At 35.8% G+C, this 11,082-nt stretch overlaps 1 protein-coding gene across 2 annotated transcripts in view; it reads right to left on the bottom strand.

The window, feature by feature from the left end:
* ARHGAP32 (Rho GTPase activating protein 32) overlaps positions 1 to 11,082 on the bottom strand; it is a 132,354-nt gene that overhangs the window by 117,393 nt on the left and 3,879 nt on the right. The window contains exon 2 of one of the 2 annotated variants that reach the window (XM_010844690.1): positions 4,869 to 4,977. In XM_010844690.1, coding sequence (XP_010842992.1) covers positions 4,869 to 4,977 — 109 coding nt within the window. Of the gene's footprint in view, positions 1 to 4,868; positions 5,864 to 11,082 lie in introns of those variants that run through there. The other variant, XM_010844685.1, reaches the window with a different exon arrangement.

Below are 11,082 nucleotides of genomic sequence, written 5' to 3' on the forward strand. Positions count from 1 at the left end.
TGGAGCCTATTATACAGAGTGAAGTAAGCCAGAAGGAAAAACACCAATACAGTATACTAACGCATATATATGGAATTTAGAAAGATGATAACAATAACCCTGTGTACGAGACAGCAAAAGTGACGCTGATGTATGGAACAGTCTTATGGACTCTGTGGGAGAGGGAGAGGGTGGGAAGATTTGGGAGAATGGCATTGAAACATGTAAAATACCATGTATGAAGCGAGATGCCAGTCCAGGTTCAATGCACGATACTGGATGCTTGGGGCTAGTGCACTGGGACGACCCAGAGGGATGGTATGGGGAGGGAGGAGGGAGGAGGGTTCAGGATGGGGAGCACATGTATACCTGTGATGGATTCATTTTGATATTTGGCAAAACTAATACAGTTATGTAAAGTTTAAAAATAAAATAAAATTAAAAAAAAAATAAAATCATACGACATCTCAATAGATGGAGAAAAAGCATGTGACAAAATTCAACATCCATTTATGATATTAAAAAAAAAAACTCTCAACAAAGCCAAGTACAGAGCAAATATATCTCAACATAATAAAAGCTATATCTGACACAGCCACAGATAACATGCTCAACAATGAAAAGATAAAAACTTTCCCCCTAGGATCAGGAAAAAGACAACAATGCTCATCTTGCCCCATCTTTTCAACACAGTTGAAAGTCCTAGCCAGAGCAATTAGGCAAGGGAAAGAAACAAAAGGCACCCAAACTGGAAAGTGATAGTTTTACAATCACTATTTACAGATGACATGATATTATTATATAAAAAAATCCTAAAGACTACACACACACACACACACACACACAACTGTTAGAATAAAGTTGGCAAAGCTTCATGATGCAAAAATCACTATACAAAAATCAGTTCCACTTCTATAAGCTAACAGTGAACTAACAGAGAAATTAAAACAATTTCATTTACAACTGAGATTCAATAAATTGAATAAAAAGAATACCCAGGAATTTACTTAACAAAGGAGGCAAAAGACATGAACACTGAAAATTGTAAGATATGGGTGAAAAAAAAGTAAAAAAGACACAAGCAAAAGAAAGATGCCCATGGATCGGAAGAATTATGCTAAAATGCTTACTCTATTCAAAGCAATCTTTAGATCTACTGCAATCCTTACCACAGGCATTTTTCACAAAAATAAAAGTTTTAAAATTTGTATGGAACCACAAAAGACATGGAAGAGTCAAAGCAACCTTGAGAAAGAAGGACAAAGCTGGAAGCATCACGCTTCCTGATTTCAAACTATATTACAAAGCTACAGTAGTCAAAACAGTATGATATTGACATAAAAAGAGACACAAAGATGAATGGAAAAATATAAAAAGCCCAGAAATCAATCCATTTATATACTGCCAATAAAATACAACAAAGAAGCCAAGAGTACAGAATGGAAAAAGGACAGTGTCTTCACAAATGGTGTCAGGAAAACTGGACAGTCACATGCAAAAGAACAAAACTGAACCACTATCTTATAACACACACAAAAACTAACTCAAAAGGATTAAAGACTTGAACATAATATGTGAAGCCATTAAATTCCTAAGAAAAGACATAGTAACAGGCTCCTTGACATCAGTCCTGGAAAAGATTTTCTGCATTTGACAACAAAAGCAAAAGCAAGAGAAACAAAAATAAACAAGTGAGACTACATCAGACTAAAAGCTTCTGCACAGTAAAGGAAACCATCAACCAAATGGAAAGGTAACCGATAAAATGGGAGAAAATTTTTACAAATCATCTATCTGTTAAGAGATTAATATTCAAAATATAAAAGAACTCACTTAACAGCAAAAAAAAAGAAATCCAATTAGAAAAATGGGCAGAGGCTCTGAATAGACATTTTTCCAGAGAAGACTTACAAACAGCTAACCTGTACATGGAAGGGCCCTTAACATCACTAACCATCAGGGAAATGCAAATCAAAACCACAACAGGTTATCACTTCCTACCTGTTAGAACAGTTACTATCAAAAAGATAAAGAAACATGCATCAGCCAGGATGTGGAGAAAAGAGAAAACAGTACCTTTGTGCCCTTGTAGTATAAATACAAACTGGTGCTGCCACTTCAGAAAACATTATGGAGATTCCACACAAAATGAAAACTGGAACTACCATGTAATTCGGCAATTCCACTTCTGGGTATTTATCTTAAGAGAATGAACAGCCTAATTTGAAAAAGTATCTCCATATCTTTGTTCATTGCAGAATTCTTCACATTAGCCAAAAACTGGAAGCAACCTAAGTATTCACTGGTTGATGAATGGATAAAGAAAACGTGGTATATATAAAACAAAGGAATGTTATTCAGCCATAAAAAGAAAGAAATCTTACCATTTACAACAATATAAATGGACTTTGAGGGCATTATGCTAAGTGAAATAAGTGAAAAAGAGAAAGACTAATACCATATGATTTCACTTATATGTGGAGGCTTTAAAAATATATAATTAATTTAACTGAACCAAAGATACAGAGAACAGATTGGTGGCTGTAAAGGTAGGTAAGCAAAATGGATTCAGGTAGTCAAAGAGTTCAAACTTCCAGCTATTTAAATAAGTAAGTCCTGGGATATAAAGTACAGTGTGGTTACTATAGTAATACACAAAATTTACAGTATCGTGTATTTGAAAGTTGCTAAATGAGCAAATCTTAAAAGTTCTCATCACAAGAAAAAAAATCTGCAGCTATGTATTGGTAATGGATGTTAACTAGACTCATGGTGAACATTTCACAATATACCCATATACAGAAACATTATATTGAATAGTATACCTGAAACTAATTCATAATATAGCAATTATATCTCAATTTAAAAATGATTATTTATACAATTTTTAACAATTCAGAAATCTCTGATTTTCTTTTAGATATGTATTAAAAAACTAATATTCTGGCCATACAACACAAATCAATAAAAGTTCAATACTTACACCCTTTTATTTCTAAAGTTACTAAAACATTAAATACATGAAATTGTTTTGGAGAAACATTTATAAGGGTTTCTCTTAATAATAAACTTTATTCTCAACATAATATTTAATACAGACTATTATTGAAAGAGAAAAAGGTTCCCAACTTTCTTTACTCTTATGTCCTCATTAAAATTAGTATAACTTTCTAGATAGAGTGTAGCAAAATAGCAGTTCAAATCTCATTTATATCCTTTTCATCATTCACTGTACACTTTTTGCAACCATGCAATGTACTATTTATTGAGTATAATCATTTTTAAAGAAAACATAAAATTGTAGCACCTGCCTTCAAGAAGTTTACACATAAAAAAATTAGAGTACCAATGTAAAAATAAAAGATGCTAAAAACATATGATACAAACAGTAATTTCCATAGACAAACCAATGGGAACTCCAGGAAACAGAATTCAATCACTTTCCATGTATAGAGCATATGACATTTTAATACAGAGTAAATGAACCACCACATAACAAATATCACCTTTCTTCCCATTCAATAAACTCAATGTAGATTTACTGCAGGCTATCAAAATACAGGAGAAAACTGTGAAAGAGTTTTACATGGACAAAAGAATTTATTGAATAGCCTTTCAATGGCATGCTGGCACCTCCAGGGATTACTTCATTCAATAGGGAGGTGTGTGGGGCCTGTCTGTTTTGACTAGACTATTTCACATCTCTTAGAGCAGAAATTTGCAACGTAACATATCACCTGCAATGACAAATGAACATTTGCATTCAATTTGGATAAGAATCCCTAACTTTTAACTTTAATTAAATAGAATGTTATTCTCCACGAAACAAATTTCATTGTTCTTATTGATGGATATGAATTACAAAAAGTTATAAAAGATTAAATGGATAACACAAACTTCTGTGGAAAAACTACACTGCAAAGGAATTTTCCACCTATTAACAAGCAAAAACTGCTTTTCCAGTATCTCAGTGAATGTAAACTCCATTCTTCAGGTTGATCAGTCAAAAAACTTGAAGTCATCCTTGACATCTCTTTATCTCATTCTCTATGTTCATTCATTAGTTTAAAAAAAAAACAACAGTTGGCTTTATCTGTGAAACTATTGGTACATCCAGAGTCTAGCCATTTTTTTACATCTACCATCCTGGTTCAAGCTACCATCATTGTCCATCTACTATAACAATCTTCCAACTGGTCTCCTATCTCCTCCTCCTGTGCCTCCTTCTTTAGCCTACTCACAGCGATGAGAGATTTCCTATAAAATTTTAAGCCAGATCATGTCACTTCTTGGCTAAAAATCCTCCAACGGTTTCCCAGCTTACTCAGCATAAAAAACCAAAGTCCTCATATAATGGACTGCAAGAAACCACTTCTCTGATCTCATCTTTTCCCAGTTCAGTTTCGGCCACATCCTACTCGTGTTTCTTCCAACTTGCTTTTTAATTCTATGCCACAGCCTTTAACTTGTTCTTCCACTGCCTAAAATGATCTATTCCCAGGTAAACACACTCCCTCACACCCCTCAGGTGTCTGCTCCAACCTTAATTCCCTAGAGGCCATCTTGCCATCCTGTATAGCGAGCAACCCTTCTTCACACTGCATTCCACCACTCTGCATTATTTCTACAATGGCATGTACCACCACATGACATACTATACATTTAATTATTTGCTACCTCTCCTACCTCGTTAAAATATAAGCTCCACAAAGGCAGGAAATGTGCGTGTTTTATTCACAGCTCTGCCCGAGAGTCTAGAATAGTGCCTTGAATAGATTATTTGCTCAACAGGTATTTCCTGAATAAATGAGTAAAGCGAGAGCAAAAAATTTTGTTTCTGTGAGTAATGCTTCCCCTGTTCCTTTTCTTTATGAAGTAAGATAATTTACCATTGCACTAAGTGTTTCCTCCCAGTCAGGCCGCTCTCGAGGGTGAACGTTTCTGTGTAGTTCTGGAACAAAATCATCCTCTTCAGAATGTACTGAGGACTTCATCTTCCTAGAGACCAAAACATGAAAGACTCTGATAAGAATTCCCAATTCTAACAAAGCCTTCCAGTGACTACAATCCAATGTCTAGACCTGGACATTTCCAATCCAAAGGAAAAAGAAGAGAGAACAACACTTTCTTTAAATTGTGGGAACAAGCTTTACCAACTTGCTTTTTCCCTCATTAAAAAACTATTTGATTCTGACACACACTCATTTTATATTTTTTGAGATTCTTGTTCATAACAAAAAAAACTATACTTGATAGTATAAAAGTTCCACAGAGAAGTCTAAGAGACACATTTCTTGAGAAGTGACCTTAGGGACTGCTTACTCACAAGCATATCTTTTCTTGATCTCTGTAGTAAACCCCAAGCAGCAATACAACTCTGCTTTTCTCTTTCTTTCCCCACAGTCTTTGTTTCTGTTTATTTCTGGTTTTAGTCTATTTACGTCTGCTCGTGAAAGGATGTATTTAAATTCTACTGAAGAGAAGAACATCTCTGAGACATACCTGAAGCAGTCAGTTTGGTGTTCTAAGTTGTAAAACTGAAGCTACAAGGTGGCTACGTGTCTGTAAGTGATAGAAGTTAGTATCTGTCATCACAGGGAGTAATATACTTTCCTACCTTCAGAGCATATTAATAAATTAGATTGTAAAGCCCCTTAAAATATTAAAGCTCTGTTCTGGCTGGTTTATATGGTCTATTAAGTGCTTACATAAATCTAATATTCCCAGAATTCCCAGAAAATAAAGAAACTGAACTTCTAACACTAACAGTGAACTAAACTGAACACTAAACTTCTAACACCAAACCGAACTCCCAACACTGAAAACAGAACAGAGGTTTATTAAAGGCAGAGTTTTGGTGATTTCCAAACGAAAATGCCTGATAAAATTCTTAGTACATACAATTTTATCATGCAAAAATAAAAAAAAAGTATCAATAGGTATACAGTGAAAGATCTTCCTCCCTTCCCTGTCTCCAGTCTGCCCATTAAATTCCCCACTTTATATGCTCTCTTAGACTTTATATAGATATATATATATATTCATCGGAGGAGGCAATGGCACCCCACTCCAGTACTCTTGCCTGGAAAATCCCATGGACGGAGGAGCCTGGTAGGCTGCAGTCCATGGGGTCGCTAAGAGTCGGACACGACTGAGCGACTTCACTTTCACTTTTCACTTTCCTGCATTGGAGAAGGAAATGGCAACCTACTCCAGTGTTCTTGCCTGGAGAATCCCAGGGATGGGGGAGCCTGGTGGCTGCCGTCTATGGGGTCACACAGAGTCGGACACGACTGAAGTGACTTAGCAGCTTAGCAGCAGCATATATATTCATATACCTAATTTTTCATGTTAAAGAATATATCCACAAAAAGCAAAGTATAAAAGCAATGTATAAATATGCTACTCTTTGTGTAAAAAATAGGAGAATAACTTTATTCCTTCATCTCCACCCTATTCTTTACACCTGGGTCTCGCGCATTGCAGGGTTCTCACATTGCAGGCAGATTCTTTACCATGTGAGCCAGCAGGGAAGTCCCCAGAATACTGGAATGGGTAGCCATTCCCTTCTCCAGGGAATCTTCCTGACCCAGGGATCAAACCATGGTCTCCCCATTGCAGGGAGAATATTTACTGTCTGAGTCACCAGGGAAGCCCATGTTGTTCAGTAGCCAAGCTATGCCCAACTCTTCACAACCCCATGGACTGCAATACTTTTTACATAAAAAGTATCATGTTTTACACTGTTGTGTAGTTTTCTAATATTTTCTGAAGGACTTTCCATATCAGTATATAAAGAGCTTCTTTGCTATTTTTACAACTGTGCAATCAATATTCCACTGTGGAATATCATAGATATTCCATAATGTAACTCATCCGTTACTAGTGAATTCTTCAATTATTTCCAATCTTTCACTATTACAAACTATACTACAAGTTTATAAGATACCAAGATATGTTCAGCATATATGAAAGGCAAATACTCAATGATGAAAAAAATCCCTTTTATAAAGTAGCCCATTTTTCTGTTGGATTTTTGGTCTTTTTCTTATCTCTTTTTAAATTCTTTAAAGAGGTTAGTTCTTCACGTGTAATACGAATTCCAAGTATTTTTAACAGGCTGTCATTTGTCCTTGCTTATTTTGTTTTCTATAATGCAGATGTTTTATATTTTATGTAGCTGAATTTCACAACCCTTTCTGAGTTTTGCATTTTAAGTCATTTCAAAATGCCATCCCTGATCCAAAACCTATTTTTTTTTAATTTTCCCATGTTTTCTTTTGAATTTTTCGTGGTTTCATTTAATACATTATACCTTCTTCAATCATTTGGAAATTATCCTTGGTATGAGGCAGGTCTCCAATTTTCCTTATTTTTCACAGCTGCATATTCCGTTTTCCCCCAAAGAATTCATTGAATAGTACATAATGTTCCCGTTGGCTTTGGAGAAGCCATCTTTACCGTATCTTCCTATGTATTAGGGTGGATTCCCAGGCTTCCCATTTCACCCCCTTATGCCCTCTACTCATACCAGTACCACAAGGTTTTAATCACTGAGACTCCGTACCATAATATCTGGTTGCACTAATCCTCTTCCTAGCCTTGCTTTTTTTCTTCTCCCCAAAGTTTCTTGACTCAATTACTTAGTCAAGGTCAACTTATTTCAAAACCAATTTACCTAGGTTTTTAAAAAAGCATTCTTATTATCACATTAATTTTATAATAAACTAACATCTTTATGATGTTGACTATCTTGTTATGAACAAGGTATATATCTTTTCTTTTGTTCCAAACTTCTATGTTCTTCAGCAATATTTTAAATTTTCTTCACATAGGTCTTGGAGTTCCTTAGTAAGTTTATTTTTGAGCATTTCATCTTTGTTGTTGCTCTTAAAAATGGCACCTTTTCTTCCATTACGTCTTCTAACTGGTTACTGTCGGATATACTGTTAGTAGCCCTGTTTTGCAAATGGGAAAACTGAAATGTATTAACACATCTCAGGCATTCCAGATGTGATGGACCGCTTTCTACTAGAAGATCCCACCTCCCAGCCTGAAGAGGACACTGAAACAAGCAATTCTCACCTCTGGAGACCCGCTGGACTGGCTGACAGACACCAAGATTCGGCCTCACTGTATGCTCCCCTCAGAAGCTTTCCCTCAAAAGCCGTGAAAAAAACTACCAGTGAACTTCCCATTCAAGACTGCACATATGTTGAGAAATAGAGCTTTCCTTCTCCAAGTCTCTGAAAAGGCAGTAAGCCAAATAAAAGGAAAATAAATCCTTAAAAGATTAACATTGGGTGGGATCAGCAGGCCAGAAATCTTCAACTTCTGGAAGGCAAAGAAGCAAATGGGATCACACTGACTGGTAAACCAGTGGAGGATAACAGAGACTCAAGGAGGCTATACTCCCACTTCTCCCCACCACAACAGAGGTACTTGCCCCCAAGGAATTAATAAAAACTGGAAAATTACTCTGTAAATAAATTTAACAATCAATTAGAGGGACTAGGGCTATTAACAAGGGTGTGTTCACCTAAGAAAAGAAAAGCAGAAGCTATAGCATCATGGGACCACTGGAGAAAATCCGAAGGGGGAAGAGACAGAGAAGGGCAATGTTGACCCGAGCAGTAAAAAGCTGCGATTCTTTCAGTTAGAACAAACAGAACATGCATACATAGCGAACAAAGCTGCAAAGCTAAAGCAGAAAAGACAATAACCTAAATAATTATAAAATATTAAGTCCGTGATACATAAGAACAAGAACACATAAAAATTACTTCACTCAAACTGAATGTGAAAGATTAAAGAAAAAGATGAAATTAATGGCTTAAAGAACAAGTATAAGAAATACTTCAAATCACAAAATCAAAATGTGAAGATAAATCGGTCACCTGATGCAAAGAGCTGACTCATTGGAAAAGACCCTGATGCTGGGAAAGATGGAAGGCAGGAGAAGGGGACAACAGGGGATGAAATGGCTGGATGGCATCACCGACTCAATGGACATGAGTTTGAGCAAACTCAGGGAGATGGTGAAGGACAGGGAAGCCTGGTGTGCTTCAGTCCACGGGGTCACAAACAGACATGACTTAGCAACTGAAAAACAACAATGACAGATACATCATGAAAGAAACACTAAGGAGATCAAATATGCAATAAATAGATTTCATGAGGAGAAAATTATTACTGATAAAAGAGGTAATAATTAAATTAATAATAAAATTCTTAAAATCTTTCCTAATATGAAGACTTAAATCTATAGACTGAAAGTCACTGAGGTCCAATTGAAGATTTGATGACAAAACACACATAACTAAGAATAAAAAGAAAATTTTACAAGCATTCAGAAAGAATAAGTTACCTACAAAGGAAAAGAAAAGATGAATAAAAATAGCAGTGACTACAGACAAGAAATCAGAGTATATCACTCAAAGAACTTATCTGAACAAAAGATTCAAGAAAATATCAACTAAATAACAAATGGACCAGAACAGATACTTTAAGACGGAATATGATTAAAAAGGAGAGGAAACAATGACACATATAACTAAATCTGACTGAATGGCAAAAAATAGTAAAATCATTTCAGTAAAACACTGGGCTTGGGGGTGGGGACAGAATTTGTCGTACCGTCGCTAAGTCATGTCTGACTCTTCACGGCCCTGTGGACTATAGCCCAACAGGCTGCTCTGTCCATGGGATTTCCCAGGCAAGAATACTGGAGTGGGTTGCCATTCCCCTCTTCAGGAGATCTTCCCGACCCAGGGATTGAACCTGCGTTGCCTGCATTGAGGGAGGAAGGATTCTTTACTACTGAGCCACCAGGTAAGCAGGGGCAAAATGGTGATAAACAAAAGCCTCATGGGGGATTAGGAGGCTGAGAAGTACTCTAAAGACCTTATCTTAAAAGGAAGGGAAACAGGGAAGAAAAGAGAGAGCCAAGATGAGGCGAAACAGCACATGTGAGTTAAAGAAACTGATTTGAAAATATGAGAGCGTGGAAAGGAAGCTAATCACTAATGGAAAGTAAAAGTATAATAGGCGACTTCTAAAATTAACTATCTAGAAAGGCTTTGCTTGTTCTGATTGCAGTCTTCCCAGGTTTGTCACTTTACATATATATTTTAAAAGATATTGACTGTATTACATTTATAAACAGAGCTTTAAGTGTTTCAAGGAATTTTAATTACTGTTTGAACATGCAATTAACTGTTTAGGGGGGCTTAATGCTTAAGCTGAATCCAAAACTTAAGGAGAAATAAGATTAAAAAATTTTAACTTTAAATACACAACTTAATAACCAGGAACTCTGATATAGTTTTATAATTTTCTGTGCTCTCAGGCCCTTCTTATACATAAAAACAAACAAACAAAAAAAAAAAACCTCATACAGACAGACGTAAGAAAGGCTCACCCTGGATTCCATCCCAAAGAGTTTAATTAGTGAAATACCAAGAAAGTCTTGTACTGGCATGCTTCATGGTTAAGACAGACTCATTTCACACATTAACAAAGACAGCCTAATGGCTAGACTCCAACACTGAACAAAATTTTCTGAGATTAAGCTATGTTCATACCTGACTCTGATTACCATTAAATTTACTATTTATGTGACACTGATGAGATGACTTTGAGTGAATGTTACATTTCATATTCAAAGAATATTTCAGGGAGTAAACTATACTCCAGATCACACACCCAAAGTTACAGAGTAATAGAAATATCTTTTTTGTTTTTTGGCAAAATACTTTTTTTTTTGGTATTGTACATAACAGATTATTAAGGGTGTGATGACTATGAAAAGTCACAGAGTTTAAAATAGGCCTGGGTGTGATACTGATATATATGTCAATGATAAGCTGTTATTGTTACCTCTCTATCCTGGGATTCCTAAGATGAGAAATTCCTACAGAAGACAAAAGAACAGTAAGCATATTAAAAGCAAAGAATTGTGAGTTTCCAGAGGAATTCAGCCATTAAAATAGCCATCCTAGATCTGAAAGAAGATCTAGATCAGAAAGCTCTAGAAGAACTAACCTATTCCAAGCCCTTGTTACCTATTGGGACTGCTGCAAAATCTTTTAATTCAAAATCTTC

Source organism: Bison bison, unplaced genomic scaffold, assembly GCF_000754665.1.
Source record: "Bison bison bison isolate TAMUID 2011002044 unplaced genomic scaffold, Bison_UMD1.0 scf7180017864205, whole genome shotgun sequence".
NCBI lineage: Eukaryota > Metazoa > Chordata > Mammalia > Artiodactyla > Bovidae > Bison > Bison bison.